At 42.6% G+C, this 17,467-nt stretch overlaps 1 protein-coding gene across 1 annotated transcript in view; it reads left to right on the forward strand.

Annotated features, from left to right (window-relative positions):
- The window catches only part of LOC122816509 (CREB binding protein), a gene marked incomplete in the record, with an annotated part of 4,149,155 nt that overhangs the window by 1,203,662 nt on the left and 2,928,026 nt on the right, over window positions 1–17,467 (forward strand). Inside the window, 1 exon segment of the mRNA XM_044089341.1 lies at window positions 6,902–7,019. Coding sequence (XP_043945276.1) covers window positions 6,902–7,019 — 118 coding nt within the window.

Genomic DNA, 17,467 nt, shown 5'->3' on the forward strand with positions numbered 1-17,467 from the left:
TGGACCTCCTCATACAAGACAAGCATCTGTCACCCATCCCCACCTGTCCATTCTTCAACTGACACTCAGGGTGATAGGAGTTTGATTCCACATAGACACCTTTTTTGTCTGAGGACGTGCTTAGGGTCCTGTAGGATGCCAGGAAACCCTTTTTTATCGAAATGGAAGAGGCTTTCTGTTTGGTGTCCTTTCCCCTTAACCTGAATCCACTTTCTTTGGTTCTCTCTTATCTGTGTGAATTGCTATATGCTGGATTGCCTTATTCTTCTGTTAACGCCCACTTATCAGCTGTATTTGCTTGTCTGCCTTTATCTCCTCCTGTAGCTTCAGATTTGAAACAAAACTATTTCTTAAAGGCATCCTTCATATTAGGCCTCCCAGGAAGCCTGTTCCTCCTCCTCCTCCTTGGGATCTTTAATTTTGTTTTGGAAAAAGTGACTCTGGCAACTTTTGGGCCTGCAGCTTCAGCTTCCTTGCAACATTGTTCTTGGAAGACTGTGCTTTTGTTAATCCTTACTTCTGCCGGATGAGTGTCTGAGCTTGAAGCTATTATGGCTTGTCCTTCGTTTTTGGTGTTTCATACGGACAGGGTGTCCTTGCTTACTAATCCTTTTATGCCCAAGGCGGTGAATGAGTTGTCAATCGGTGTATTTATTTGCCCACTTTTTTCCTTTCTCTCCAGTCTGCCAGTGAGAAGGTGCTGGACACGTTCGATGTGCATAGACAACTCAAATTATTATTTGGATAAGAGTAAAACTTTTCGTAAATCTGACCAGCTCTTTGTTTCTTTTCAGCCTGGGTCCTTAGGATTGGCTGTGTCCAATCAAACTATTTATTTCATCTTGTATTTCTAAAGCTATTTCTCTTTCTTATTCATTTCTTGGCAAGTGCCTTCCTTTTTCTGTTAAAGTTCATTGTACTAGAGCTGTGGCTTCTTCTGGTGCTTTTTTTCAAGGGTTTAGATACTGACTCTATTCTTGAATCAGCTACCTGGACTTCTATGCATACATTTACCAAGCACTACAAGTTGGATGGAATTTCCAGAGCTAGAGCTGGTTTTGCTAGGGCCATCCTTCAATGCTTCCTAGAGAGCTTTGCTGGTCCATTCTTCTTCCTGAGCTTTGGAACTCTCCTTATTGTAATGAATACTGCAACAGTGAAATGGAAGACATAGTACAGTTGTGTAAAATCTTACCCTAAAGAGAAATGTCCTTCTCTTCACTGTTGCAGTATTCACTCCCTCCCTCTATCCCCTGGTCCATTACTCTTCTGGATTACATCTTTTTTCCTTGGACTGGCGTTCGTATTGGGGCTCTCAGTTCTGAGGATGGTGTGTCTGTATATCACCTTTATGCCCTATGCTACTCGAGGAGCATATGTGTGACATACGGCATACCTTTAAGGAACCTAAAGGCTTTGGTATACTGGTCGGATGTCAGGCCACCCTTGGCAGGGCATCTCTATTGTAATGAATATTGCAGCAGTCAAGAGCAGAACATCTACCATTATGGTAAGATTTTATACAACTATACTTTCCGCAGGCATTGCAAGCTGACTGTGCAATTCAAGGGTAGAGTGGGATTCAGTGTGTTCATCTTCAGTATTCCAAGGCTCCATGGTGTCCTTTGAGTAAACAATTGAGAAGTAGGGAAAACTCCACTCTCCTCCATGAAGGTGCTACGGCAGTGTATTTCCTGTGTGTTTTGAATTGTTCTGCAGCAGTGACATTGCAATGCTTTTAATGCAGTTATTTGAAAAATCACTATAACTAAATGTTCAAGTAGTCTTGTTATTGTAGTACAAGCTCCTACCTGCCTTCCCACTCTGGATATCCCCGTCTTTCATTTCCTTCTCAAAAGCATAGCACTGCAGGGTGGGAAGCATCAGTGTGGACTCTCATCCTAAAGTTTTGTAACAGAGTTGGCTCTTCTGCATACTGGAAATTGATACTTCAAAATATAAAAGATGTTGGGTGGGTTGACAATCTTTTTGTCCTGTATGCTACTGTGTGTCACCACGTATGAGTATTGGCATGTGTCCTGATGAACACAGAACTCTAGAAGTCAGGCCAATCAGGAGAATATTAGCCTATGGGTTTTTCCATTGTGTTATGAATATTACTACAACAGTGGCCCTACTCTGAGATGTACTGTTATTTGATTTCTTTTACAACTCGTGTGTTTGTCAATGCCCTCATGAGGGTTACTTAAGGGTCTGTGTTAATAAGAGTGCATGTTCATTTATGTATAGTTAAGTAACGCATTTCTTTTGAGTGTAAAATGCTGCAAGTTACAGGGGAGGCTCGTGCTATTGGACTGCAAGACTGCAGCCCCCCCAGCTGTAAAATTGAAAAAAAAAAATTAAAAATAAAATAATTAGCTGCGAGTCTCGGAACTTAAACTGTGCATGTGTTCTTGGCGAGTTCCAGGTTTCTGTAAATCCAGACTGCTGTTCAACCAGTCCGGATTATGAAGAGAAGGCATCAGTGTACAGATGTCTATGTGGTTTGTAACCGCTTAGACTGGAAGGGGATCTGACTGCAACGTCTGCAGTCATGTACGTGGAAAGCTACTGACTGGCTGTCACTGCAAGGGAAGGGAATTTCTATTTTATTACAAGGGAAGGTTCGGCTCAAGGAACGAAGCTCGTGCAAGGGAATATACACATACATGTGTGTGTGTGTGTGTGTGTGTGTGTGTGTGTGATGCCCCAGTTAAATATAGCTGGTGGCTAGAGTTACTCAGGCTCATACCGTGTACCATGGGTGCATATAGCAAGAACCTGAATTCTCTACCCACTACCACTTGGCAAGCTGTCCAGATTTTTGCCTCATATTTTTGTTCTGTTCCTCATAAAATCTGTAGTTTTCTGGATTTTTGTAATCAGTGAAGGAGTAAATTCACTAAATAATGATAGACATTTGAATTTCAGACTTTATATTCTTCAGAAAATACATGTTAACACAAAACCTTTTATTCTAGCATTTTTCTAAGTTTATAAGATAAATATTTGAAAACTTTCCCTATTTTTGGGGCTGTATTCCCCCATTATCTACTTTGTCCAGGTTTTTTGTGCTAAGAGGTTGAGAGCTATGGTGAGACATGAATTCATTGAATATGTTTGGTGGCTGTAGTCCCCCATTATTGGCTTTGTCTAGGTGTTTTGTGCCAGGAGGTTGAGAGCTATGTTGAGAAAGTGAATTCACTAAATGATAGCCATTTAACTTTCAGTCTTCCTGTCTTTCAAGAAACAGCTGATTTGGCATCATGGTATGTTGCTCTGACTGTAGTAAACAGAGTCCTGGAATCAGGATTTGGCAGTGAAATGCACGGTGGTAACACAACCTTTTATTCTAGCAACTTTCCAAGATATTATACAAGCAGTGTTTAAAATGTGTCCCTGGGTTTTGGGCTTTTGTCCTTCCCAATAAATTTTGGCTTTTTCCAGGTTTCTTATGCTGCAAAGGTGAGAAATACAGTTGAATGTTGAGTGGATTTTGCAAGGAGCTGAGAAGCTTCAGGGGAAAATAAGTTTAGTGTTGCTTATGCTGTTTGCTTGTATTGTTAATAGCATAATGGGTTGAATACTTGTTTTTGATGTAGAAGGCTGTGGGTTCTACTCCCACAGTATGTAGATGCATTGCTGATACTGTACTGTGTTGTACTGTTAAAGGGAGTGGATGCTGCAGTCCTGAGAATGTCCTCTTTGGCGGAGATACCTAGTAACCATGAACCTGTTATCAGTTTGCCATCCAGTTCCTATTGCAGTATTACTAGCTGATAATTTTTTTTAAATGTAACATAGGCAATTTTTTTTCCTCAAGGGAAACAGGCACTTTATTTGTAGATGAAACAATGAAATATAAAGTTATTTGCTAGCAGCAACCTCTTCATTAGTTGCAGATCTCTTTAATGTGGAATTATTTAGATGACTTTTACTTTTGCAGAGATTGTGCATATTTACTGATACTGGTGGATTGTAGAAGTTCGACTAGACTTTTATGATGGAAATGCTCTGAATTGGGCAGTATTGTTGTCATTGGTGCTTGCATTTTGTTTAATTGTTTACTGGAAAAATGTTCAAAACAATAAATTTAAAACACCCTCTAACAACTGTACTGTATTATACAAGTAATATCATTTAATACAACCAGGAAGGTGTTTATTGATTATCTGATCAACTCAGGTATGCCCCCTCCCAATTCTTGGTTGGATGAGTTCGATTAGGAACCAGTTAAATCAACTGTCTACAAGCACAAACTTTTTTTTGTTACTGAATATTTTCACTGATTGAGTCTGAATGCTACTGAAAGTGATGAATCCAGATTGAAGCAATCACTTCTCTTAGATCTTCATTTTTGGTGTGAGGGTATTTATTGTCCACACCTAGGGAGCTAAGTCCGTTGTGTAGGATTTCTGCCCCACAATTCTCCTGGCTGAACTAAACCTCTCAACTGTCCAGATTTTCGCGAATGAATCAATTTTTGATTCTTATTTTTGGTTTGTTCCTCATAAAATTTGTGGTTTTCTGGCAAATCATTTAGGAATGAAGTCTCTAAATATTGATAGAAAAATGCATGCTAAAGCAAGACGTGTTATTATGTCAACTGTCTAAGTTTATACAGAAGCAATTTTTAGTAATGTTTGTTCCCCCAGTGTATTTGGCCTTGTCCATATTTCCTGCGTTGAGGTTGTGAGGTACGTGCAAATAAATCACTTTATAGAATTAGGTATATCCAAACCTCTCAGCTGTCCCTGCCTTGGGCTCAAACTGTTGCTCTCCCCCTAATAATCCCTGCAAAATGGCAATTTTTGGAAGAAACGTGGAGGGTTTACAATTAATAAATAATTGTTATAAATCAGAGTTACAGATTTACTTTTATTTCAGAAATGCATGTAGTCTCTTATTTTGTCAGTTACTCAACTTAACAGTACTAATATTAAAAAAGTGTCCCTTCTTTGACAGGTTTCCAGCTGTATTGTGTCGCTATTTTATATTTTTGCATCACATTTTTGGTCCCTATTTCATATAACTGTGGTTGTCTGGCAAATTAGTGACAAATCATTAAAGATTAAAGTTAGGAAATAATGACAGACATTTTGAGTTTCAGATTTCATTTCATACCCTTCAGAAAATTCATACTAATGCAAGACCTGCTATTCTATTATCTTTCTAAGTTTATAAGAGCAATATTTAAAAATTTTCCTTATTTTTGGACCTTTGTTCCACTTCTGTTTATGGCTTTTTCCAGATTTCTTGCTCTGAGGTTGAGAGGTATGACAAATGTGCCAGGACCATCACTGTCAGCCAGAGACGTTTCAAATTGTGACATACTTGTACCCCACTCGCCCATGTAGTGACTCTGGATGTGTCCAAGCGTGTTGAGGAGCAGTTATGCAGTGTAAGTGTGCAGAGTACCCCCCCCCCCCCCATCCAAGGTCAACACAAGTACTACAGTGGTTTTTCATCTGTTCTTGATTTTGCAGAATGTTCTGATTTTCTATCATATTTTTATACTGTTGATTTATGCTTCTTATTTGGTGGTGGTGGTGCGGTAGCGTTGTCGCCTCACAGTAAGACTCTGTCCGGTTCGATTCTCAGCTAGAGCGTCTTCTGCGTGGAGACATGCGCGAATGGGCGTTCCTTCGTTGAAGGTTGTGCGTCAGGGCTGGTAACTCGGTATGTAAAAATCAACTACAAATCATTAGTGGACTGGAGTTCCGCTGTGGCGACTCCTAATCGGGAAAAGCCGAAAGACACAAATTCAGAAAATGCATGTTGTTACAGTGCCTGTTGCTCTGTGTTTAAGTAGCAATGTTTTAATGACCATCAGGTAAGCTTGTCTGAGATTGTAAGATGCAGTTAAACTTTAATCATACTGTTAAAGAATTATCAACATTGAAAGCTTTTTTGTTGTTGCCATGTTGTGGAAATGCATATGATAGTATTTGTAATAAAAGACAGGGTTACATTATTTTCAAAAGCTCATTACATTTGTTGGAGACTTGCAGTCATCTTTACAGGCTTTACCCCTAAACTAAACAGAATGCCAATCAAAAATGTGTGGTCCATAACCTGTGCGGTAATCCTTTAAGCAATTTATCTTGAGCTTGTTTCTTGTTTGCTGTTCATTTTTTTTACTTAAATTATGTTTTCCCCATGAAAGAAGTAGATAGTTGCTGTCAGGCAGCAGGTCTTTTTTGGCCAAGAAACATTTTTACAAGTGGGGGTATCGCAGAATTTGCTACTTTCAGCATGTAACTTGGTATTTTTATAAAGCTGAATATAAATTATAATTAGAACTGCAGTCACAGTGCAAGAAGAAGTGGATTGATTTGAGTGCTGCTTGTTTTCAATACTTGATTTTGACTGGCATTCCAGTAATGTATTTAAAAAGTAATTTATTTTTTCATGCCTCTCCATCTAGATATTAAATAAGCTGTCATGTAGCCAATACATTGAAATATTTTTTTTCTTCTCCACTTCATTTTGTCTTGATTGGACTCTCTCAATGATGGTTTGACACCCCGGGCAGCATATTTAAAGTCCCAGTTTTTGTGGTTTGTGAAGATAACTCCTCCCCTTTTGATTTGATCACACCCCTTCCCATTGGCCCCGCCCATTCCACTGTCTCCTGCAGCCCCACTTTAATTTGAAGTCACCAGCCGCCACATCACTTATTACATTTTGGCCATGTTAGAGCTATATTATTTTTATGTAGTCCTACCTAGAAATGTCATAAATGGCCAGTGAACCAATTTGAGACAGATGAAGTGTATTTTAAGAAACTTGTTAGTAATTTAAAGTGTTTTTTTTTCATTGTTGTTTATTGTATGCTGTAATTTTCTTAAAAAGCAGTGACTGTGGTTGTTACAGATCTGCGCTGTCTTTCTTTTTGTAGTGTACAAGCCATATTTCCTACCCCAGATCCAGCAGCACTGAAAGATCGTCGTATGGAGAATCTGGTAGCTTATGCTCGGAAGGTGGAAGGGGACATGTACGAGTCTGCAAATAGCAGGGTACCTTGTTGCCTAGCACTTTGTTTATGTTCAGATTTTTAATAGTGTTGAAGTATATTATGTAATTTTGACTGAACTTACTTGTTATGGTGAAGTGAAATCCTGTATTGTCACATTTTAACACCTTATACAGTGTTAACAGTGACATGGGTACACATACAGTTATAGAAAAAAAAAACATTGAAAACGTTTTTGTTTCCTTCATTATACACGTATTTTATTGTCATTCACTCCAACACTGCATAGTTTGTTCAAGTTCTGCCTTTCATTAATTTTCGCTCCTACTTCTGACCGTTGTAGTGCATGCATGGTTCCCACAAATTCCATTTATTTTTATGTAATTCACTCATTTCCTTTTTCTAAAACTGCCACCTTCCAATATTTTATGTACTTTACAGTATTCAGTACTTCAGTTACACTTTTTTTGGATTTTGATTGCCCTTTTCTAGTAATAGTTGATGTTCTTCATGTTTCCCTGTTGCAGTCATCACCTGTGGGTTATCCCAGCTGTGGTAGCCCTCGGCTGGCCCGAATACCAGAGACAATGTTTTGTATGCCGGCTGCTATTGCCTGTAGTCTGACATCAGGTTTTCAGTACTATAAATCAGGCAGCCGACATAATTACATCAGTCATGTTCTTCGTGTTTCACTGTTGCAGTCATCACATTTGGGTTATCTGCTTGCAGTAGCCCTCAGTCGGCCTGATTAAAAAAGTCTTGGGTCCTGCATCGTTTGCTGTCTCTTCTTCCGTGACGTCAGGTCGTCAGGGGTATAAAATATGCAGCCGACGCCATTACGTCAGTCTTTCTTGCTGTGCAGTGCCCGAAGAAGAAGAAATTAGCAAGTGCCATTCGGCCGACTCCTGAAATTTTCGTTTTCGAGTTTCAGAACTGAAGTCTTCAACTAAAAGCTAAGTACCCCTTTGGGGAAACTTTTTCTTGCTCTTAACCAATGTCAGTAAAAGTAAATAATTGCATTACTTGTGGGAAAGCAAATACCTCATAAAGATTTTCATTGCCTAGGCCCTGACCATGACGTACCTCACTGTCGGTTTTGTTCCTTATTTAAACCACGAACTGTTCGTCGTCGGTAGATTTATGCTTCTAAATATTATGCTGTTAGGTTCAGTTATCCCGATATGTCTTCAGTAAGCCATCCGACTACTGACATTCCAAAAAAACCACAAAGATAGAGACAGGCCGCCGAGGTCCAAAGCTGCCGACGATGCTTCTCCTAAACCAGTCGCCAGTTTGCCGGTACTCATTGAGGTGCTTTCGCAGCCCCTGATACCCACTACTTCAGATTCGCAGGCCTCTACTGAGACCCATTCAGAGTCCGGTATGCCACGAGATGCTTCAACTGTGGAACCTGCGGATAAATTTTCCTTGGATGGGACCAGAGAAGCTGCGCAGGCACCGGCTTCTGAGGGTGTTTTCAGGCCTACTGACTTGCGTATTAAACCAATGCCGTCTTCTTCTTCATGGCCTAAAACTCGAACCATGCCTAGAAAACTGACATCCAGATCACATGGCCAGGCCTCTTTGCCTAAAAAACAAATAAGAATGGCTGAAGACCTTATTACTTTAATCAGGGGAAGCCAGCCTTCCCCCCCTAAGAGACCTAGGACTGAGTTTGCTTATGATACTTCTGACCAGGATTCTGAATTTTCTGTTTCCTCTGTTGACCAGGATTTACCCTTATCTACCTATGAGGATTCTGATGCTGAAGACTCTATTCCCTCTGCAAATCCCCCAGAGGATTTTTCTTTTGGAGAAACCTTGCATACCCTTGGGGAGCATTTTCGTTGGGAAAGTCAGGATTTTTCTGATTCTAAAAAGAGGCTTAGGGATTTCTTACTCCTGCCCCAGCACAAGCCTTTAGCCATACCTCCTGTACTAGACATTGTTGATGGTGCCTTTTCGGAATCTAGCTTAGCCCCTGACTCTTTACCTCCTGCTCCCAGAAAATCTGATAGATATTACAGGGTCCCTGACTCTCACAAGTTCCTTTTTAAAAATCCTACTGCGGATCCTGAGACCATTTTACAGGGTCCCAAGGGCATTAAAGGTACTACTGCCAAAAACCTTACCCCCTCTGATAGAGACTCCAGGGCGCTGGACAGATGGGGTAAGAAAAGTATACACTTCTGCAACTTTGGCCATTAGGGCCTTAAACTGCCAGTTTCATATGTTAAAGCATCAGGAGCATATTACTGGATTGCTTAAACAGAAAAATTATGTTGATTCCTGATTGCGCTGAAAATAAGGATTTACAGGATTTAACTGCATTCAGCTGAACAAGTTGGAAAACATACTTTGCAGTGTGGTTTTGATTCACTATAAGCATCTTGCAGGGCTGCTATCACTGGGTCTGTACTTGCAAGGCATGCTTGGCTTAAGGAGCAATCCTTGCCAGATCATGTTAAAACAAAATTACTGGATGCTCCCTTAAATCAGGACTACCTGTTTGGCAACAAGGCAGAAGAAGTTTTTAAAAAGATGGAGGAAAAAGCTAAATCTATGCAAACTGTTAAAGATTTCTTACAAGTACAACCTCCAAGGTTTAGTAGGTATTGGCCTTCCAAGAACTGGTCCTTTCCTGCCTCTTCCAGACCTTCTCAGTCCAAACCCAGATCCAGCAGAGCACCCAGGCTTCAGTCCCAGGGTATGCCCAGGACTAAGCAGTGGGGGGCCCCTACTTCCAAATCTGGGAGTAATAAAACTCTCCCCTATGGTAAACTGTCTCAGTGACTTCTTTTTAAAACTTCAGAGCACTTCTCAACTGACCGCCCCTTTGAGGGGGAAGATTGCTCTTCATGCAAAGAACTGGGAACTCATTACCCAGGACAAATGGGTTTTAAATATAGTGTCCCAAGGATACAGATTTCACTTCCACATGTTACCGACACCGAGCGGGTGGCCAGATCTACCCCCAAATCAGTGAGCAGAGGCCCGAAAGCAAGTACTTTCTTTCTTAAGCATAGGGGCTATTCATTTGGTACCAGAAGAGGAAAAGGGACAACGTTTTTACTCCAGACTTTTCTGGTACCCAGAAAAGATAATTCATGGCGTCCTATCCTGGACCTGTCTACTCTAAACACCTTTTTGGTGATTCCAAAATTCAAGATGCTGACTCTTCACCAGTTGCTCCCTATGCTAGACAAAGATGCCTGGTTGGCAACACTAGATTTAAAAGAAGCATATCTGCACATCCCAATCGGGGAATGTTGCAGAAGATATCTACGCTTCAAAGCAGGCTACAAGCACGATCAGTTCACTGCACTGCCGTTTGGCTTATCTACTGTGCCCAGGGTATTCGCAAAGTGCTTAGCTCCAGTCATTGCATTTTGCAGGCAAAGAAATATTCAAATATACCCATACCTGGACGATTGTCTAATTCAAGAAGAAAGCCAGGACATTCATTTGAATAATCTGGCGTTTGTACAAAGGGTGCTAACTTGTCTGGGGTACACCGTAAACAAAAATAAGTCACACCGGTACCCAGTCAACAAATTACATTCCTGGGAGCAAGCTTGAAGACAACTTCCCAGATGGCTTTTCTCACACCAGAGAAACAAATTCATTTGGCTACCTGTTTCAAACAAGTGACCACAAAAACCCTATCTGCAAGGCAAATCATGGCCTCTTGCATTCTTCTAATTTCGTATGCAAGACTGCATATGAGGAAACTACATTGGTATCTAAAAAACCTATGGTGTCAACATGCTCAGGATTTAGAAGCAATGATTCCTATCATACCTTGCCTATGCCTAGAGTTCCTTTGGTGGGCAGAGGCCTGCTCCGAAAACAAGGGATTACCATTCACACTACCCCCTGCCACCCAAATCCTAACAACAGACGCATCAGACTATGCATGGGGGGCTCACTTGGCAGGGAAGTGCATTTAGGGCAAATGGAATCCAAGTCAAATGCACCTGAATATCAATCAAAAAGAAAAGTTAGCTGTACAGAATGCTCTGACAGCCTTCAAGGACCACATTCTTCCACGACAACTAATGGTAAGTGTACACAATTGTACTTTCCTCAGAGGCCAAAAATTTAAGATCACCCAGGAGAGCTCCAACTGCAGCCTGGGCCTTAACTTTGTATTGGAGAAACTCAGTCTTCCTCCTTTCGAGCCAGCTGCTACTGCAGATCTAAAATTCCTTTCTTGGAAAACAGCTTTCCTTTTAGCAATCACTTCAGCAAGAAGAGTATCTGAATTACATGCCCTTATGGCAGTGGAGCCTTTCATCATCTTTCATGCGGACAGGGTGTCCTTCAGGACCAATCCCTCTTTCATGCCCAAGGTGGTATCCAGTGTGGCCCTTAATCAGTCCATTCATCTGCCAACCTTTTTTCCTAATCCACAGAACAAAGGGGAACGGATACTGCACTTCTTAGATGTGCAAAGACAACTTAGATTCTACTTGGACAGGACTAAACCTCAAAGGAAATCTGAAGAACTGCTTGTGGCATTTGCTGCAGGGGCAGAGGGGAAGGCCATCTCAAAGCAAACTATTTCTAAATGGATAGGCCATTGCATTCATTTCTGCTATAAGCACCATGGGAAACCTATTCCACAGGGGATCAGACCCCACCTACCAGGGCTGCATCTACCTCTACAGCCTTTGTCAGAGAACATCCTAAAAGCTGCTACCTGGAGTTCTGTACATAGTTTCACCAAGCATTACCATCTGCCAATTTTCTCTAAATCCAGAGCTGGCTTTGCCACTGCAGTCTTGCAGGGCCTTATTGCTGGTCCTAATGCTATCTAAATTCCTTCTCCCATCCTTAGCTTTGGGAATCTACCCAAATGTGATGACTGCAACAGTGAAACACGTAGAATATAGTACAGTTGTGTACTTTTACCATAAATGTAGATGTTCGAGTGTATTCAGTCTTGCAGTCCTGGTTACCCTCCCTCCAGCCCCCTTACTTATTTTGGTTATACCTCTACTCTCCTTTACTATGCTTAAAAGCGTTTTGGTGTATTTGCTTTTTTGTTGGAGATATAACCTTTCATATTTATAGATTTAATTTCTACCGATTAGGAGGGCATCTGACATCTGGGGCAAGAAAAACTCATGTAATGGTGTCGGCTGCATGTTTTATACCCCTGACAACCTGACGTCACGGAAGAGGAGACAGCAACCGATGCAATACCAAAGACTTTTTTAATCAGGCCAACTGAGGGCTACTGCAAGCAGATAACCCAAATGTGATGACTGCAACAGTGAATACAGTCGAACATCTACATTTATTATAAGTGTACACAGCTTTACTTTTCTTGCCATGGAGCCCGTAGCAGAAGCAATTCACACGAGTTCTGGTCAGTCGCTACCAGAAGTAGAATTTCAGCTGAAAACATCTAAAGCTAAGTACCCCGTTGGGGACCCTTTTTTCTTGCTCTAGTCAGTGTCCGAAAAAGTTAATTGTCTCACCTGTGGAAAGCAGATCCCACACTTAGTGTTTGATTCGTACTGCATCACTTATTTAGGCCAAGACCACGACGTCACTTGTTGTCGGTTCTGTGTTCTATTGAATGCGAGAACCATTTGCCGTAGAGCTCTTTTTGTAGACAATTATTTTCGTATTCCGTCTTCGAATTCCAATATGGCGTCCATCAGCCAACCTTCCGAAAAAACGTAACGATATAGACAAGCCACACAAGGCTAAACCTTCCGACGATGCTACCGCTTAGCAAGTCATCATTTCTCCGGAATTCAGTGAGGCACTTTCGTAGCCCCTGATGCCCAACTCGCTTTCTACGCAGGCCTCTGCCGAGACCCTTTCGGAGTCCGGTATGCCTCAGAAATCCACTTTGTCTTCCGAGCCTTTGGCTGTCTCTCCCTTGGTTGGGTCTGGAGCTGCAATGCAGGCACCAGCTTCTGAGGAGGCCGTTTGCACTACCGATTCTAGACAAAAAAAGTCTACTCTTCGGCTACCGTTCCTCAAAGACCAATGGATTCTCTTATGCCTCGAAGCCAGGCCTCTCCTAGGAAATCTTCTTCTAGCCACCATCTTGCTACTGCTCCCCCACCCCAAGCTCAAATGCTTAAAATGACGGAGGATCTCATCTCCTTTATCCGAGGTACTCAAGCCCCCCACTCCTAAAGGAAGGAGTCTGAGGATTCTGATTATTCTGCTTTGATGAGGAACAACAGCCCTTAGCTGTTTATGAGGACTCCGATGCAGAGGAGTCCATCTCCTCTGCCTCCCACCCAGAGGACCTCTCCTTCGGGGAAACCCTTCACTCCCTCAGAGAGCATTTTCAGTGGGAATCTCAGGACTACCCACAGTCAAAGAAACGACATAGAGAGTTTCTGGACCTGCCCCAGCACAGACCCCTGGCCAGCCCACCTATTTTAGAAGTGGTGGATGATGATTTCCTCGAATCCAGTTTAGACCCTGATGCCCTGCCTCCTGCCCCAGCTAAACCTGACAGGTACTACAGAGTACCGAATTCTCACAAATACCTGTACAGGAACCCTGCTGCAGATCCTGAGATCAATACACAGGGACCCAAAGGAGCTAAGACTAGTTCTGCAAAGAATCCTCTTCCTTCTGACCAAGACTCCAGAGTTCTGGACAGATTGGATAAGAAAGTATACACCTCTGCAACCTTAGCTATCAGAGCACTTAATTGTCAGTTCCATTTGTTAAAATATCAACAACACACTTTGGAACAATTAAAACAGAAGATTGCTAACTCCCCTTACGGTGCCAACTCAAAAGAGCTGGCAGAATTACTACTCTCTGCTTGTCAAGTGGCCAAGCACTCATTACAATGTGGATATGACACCCTAGAAGCCTCTAGCAGGGCAGCAGTGACAGGATCTGTTATTAGATAACATGCATGGCTGAAGGAACAACCTCTCCCTGATCATGGCAAGTCTAAACTTGTTGATGCATTCCTAGATAAGGAACACCTGTTTGGGGAAAAATCAGAGGAGGTGCTTAAAAAGATGGAAGACAAAGCAAAATCTATGCAAAAAGTAAAAGATTTCTTTCAAGTTCAACCGCTCAGATTCAGCAGGAGCTTCCCCTCTAAACACTGGGCCTTCCTTGCCCCCAGAAGACAGGGCCAAAGTAAGCCCCGCAGGGACAAGACATCCAGGCCCCCATCCTAGGGCCAGAAAAGGAGCAAACAATGGACCATTTCAGCCTCCAAGGCAGGGAGTTCTAAACCAAGCTTCTATGGTAAGCACTCACAGTGACTCTCCCTCCCCCCTCTGCCCTCCTTTCACTCATCTAAAACTAGGATGGCATACCCTCTTCAAGGACAGTTGGGTCTCTGTAACCAAGGAACAATGGGTATTAAAAATCATTTCTCAGGGATACAGATTCTCCTTCAGCGAACTCCCATTTCCAAGAGGGTACCCAGACCTCCCCTAAACCAGTGGGCAGAGGCATTAAAACAGGTAAAAACCCTAATATCCCAGGGGGCAGTTGAACCTGTCCCTCCAGATCAAACAGGAAAAGGTTTTTACTCCAGATTATTCCTTGTTCCCAGAAAAGAGGGCACTTGGCGTCCCTACCTCGATCTATCCAAACTGAACACCTCCTTGGTGATCCCCAGATTCAAAATGCTAACTTTGCAGCAGCTTCTGCCTATGCTTGTTCAAAATGCCTGGCTGGTGACACTAGACCTAAAAGATGCCAACTTCCACATCCCCATCAGGGAATCTTGCAGAAAATTCCTGCTCTTCAGAGAAGGTAATCACCACATGTTCATCGTGTTTCACTGTTACAGTCATGACTGTAGGGTTCTCCCCTGCCAGCAGGCAGCCCTCGGTCGGCCAGAATCCCAAAGTCTGGGTCCGGCGTCAGCTGTTCAACCATGCTCCCTGACTTCAGAGCGCCAGGAGTACAAAGCTGACAGCCGACGCCATCTTCTCCAGTCTTTCTTGCCGTGCGGTGATAGCAGTTAACAAGTGCCGGTCGGCTGACTCTTGACGATTTTTTCTGATAAACTTCAGTCCGAAGATTTTCTTCTCCATTCAAAGCTAAGTACCCCGTTGGGGAAACTTTTTTCTTGCTCCACTCCGATGTCAGAAAAAGTTAATAATTGTATTTCATGTGGGAAGCAAATACCTCATAAGGATTTTCATTCTTACTGTATTCCTTGCTTAGACCCTGACCATGACGTAGCTAGTTGTCAGTTTTGTGCTAGATTCAATCAACGTACAATTAAGCGAAGGTACGATTTTGCCTTTCATTACTTCGGTAGGAGCTTTAACTACAAAATGTAGTCGGATACGGTTCCGACTACCGGAGTTCACAAACGTCGCAAGGATAAAGACAGGCCTCCGAGGTCCAAATCTGATAGCGCACAAGTGGAGCCAGCTTCAGGTTCGGCCGTCGTCAGTGAGGCGCTTTTGCAGCCCCTGTCGTCGGCCATTTCAGAACCGGTGGCCGAAACGGACTCTCATGAGGAGCCATCCAGGCCTTTAAATATTTCTATTGCAGGACCTTCGGACAATGCTCCTTCGGATGGGTCCGGAGCCGCTGTGCAGGTACCGGCTTCCGTACAGGTTTTCAGGCCTACTCAGCTTCTAATAAAGGCAAAGACAAAGGCAAAGACTCCTTCTAAATCAAAGACTGCAACACAGGCCTCTTCTGAACCGGCTCCCAAGTCACAGAAACAGTTACTCAAGATGGCGGAGGATTTACTTACTATGATTAGGGGTTCACATCCCCCTCCAGATAAAAGGCCAAGGCAGGATGTTTATTATGATTCCTCTGATCAGGCTTCTGTTTCCTCAGTTGTTTCTTCTGACCAGGAATATTCTTTCCCTCCTTATGAGGATTCTGATGCTGAGGAATCCATTCCTTCAGCTTCTCCCCCTGAGAATTTCTCTTTTGGGGAATCTTTGCATGAAATGAGGGAACATTTCCACTGGGAAGGACAGGAGTATTCGGAATCTAAGAAAAGATTGAGGGATTTTCTTCTTCTTCCCCAACATAGACCCCTGGCTATTCCTCCTGTTTTGGATATTGTGGATGATGCCTTTTCAGAGGCTAACTTAACCCCGGACTCTTTTCCTCCTGCTCCTGTTAAGCCTGATAGATATTACAGGGTTCCTGATTCCCACCAGTTTTTATACAAGAACCCTTCTGCTGACCCTGAAACCATTTCTCAGGGTCCTAAGGGAGTTAAGGCCGCTTCTGCCAAAAATCCCATTCCTACTGAAAAGGATTCTCGATCCTTATAAAGATGGGGCAAAAAGGTGTACACTTCTGCTAATTTGTCCATTAGGGCTTTAAACTGTCAGTTTCATATGCTGAAATACCAGCAATTTCTCTTGTCTGTTTTAAAACAAAAGCTTACTTCCATTTCTGCCTGTGCAGATGATAAGGAATTACATGACTTATTGCATGCCACTGAACAAGTTGGGAAGCATGGTTTACACTGTGGATTTGATGCCTTGGAGGCTTCTTGTCGGGCTGCGGCCTCTGGCACAGTCATTAGAAGGTATGCATGGCTGAAGGAACAAAATTTGCCTGAACAAGTAAAGGCTAAATTATTGGATGCTCCTGTTCAGCATAATGTTTTGTTTGGATCAGAAGCTGAAGAGGTGATTAAAAAAGATGGAGGATAAGGCGAAATCCATGCAAAACAGTTAAAGATTTCTTACAAGTACAGCCACCTAGATTTAGCAGGAATTGGCCTTCGAAAAATTGGTCCTTTCCCACTTCAGACAGGTCTCAGAGGGGTAGATATAGATGCTCCAGAGGAAGGCCTCAAACACAAGCTTCTTATAGACCAAGACAGTGGACTGCTTTCACCCCTAGGGGAGGAGAGGACAGGTCACAAGCTCAAAGGAAACAAACTCAATGACTCCCTCTGTTGGGCTACAGGAACTTCTTGCCTGGAAGCCCCTCTCGGAGGAAAACTCTCTCTTTTTTATCAAAATTGGACTCAAATAACCCAAGACAAGTGGGTTTTGGATGTGGTTTTAAGAGGTTACATATTCCCTTTTCATACCTTGCCCAAGGCCAAGCGGGTGGCCAGACCTTCCAAAACATCAATGGACGGAGGCCTTAAACCAGGTGGAAGTTCTTTTGGCCATGAATGCCATAGAACTGGTTCCACTTTCAGAGATGGAAAAAGGTTTTTACTCAAGGCTCTTTCTAGTCCCAAGGAAGCAAAACTCATGGAGACCCATTCTGGACCTGTCGGTCTTGAACACCATTTTAGAGATTCCAAAATTCAAGATGCTTACTCTACAGCAGCTACTTCCAATACTGTCCAAAGATGCATGGATGGTAACTTTGGTTTTAAAGGAGGCATATTTACACTTTCCCATCAGGCAGGATCACAGAAAATACCTCAGGTTCAAGGCCGGATCGAGGCACTTTCAATTCTCTGCGCTGCCCTTTGGATTGTCTACTGCGCCCAGGGTCTTCACCAAATGCCTGGCTCCAGTAGTAGCTTACTGCAGA

The sequence above is a fragment of the Protopterus annectens genome, chromosome 12.part0 (genome assembly GCF_019279795.1).
Source record: "Protopterus annectens isolate FY-2018-M chromosome 12.part0, PAN1.0, whole genome shotgun sequence".
NCBI lineage: Eukaryota > Metazoa > Chordata > Ceratodontiformes > Protopteridae > Protopterus > Protopterus annectens.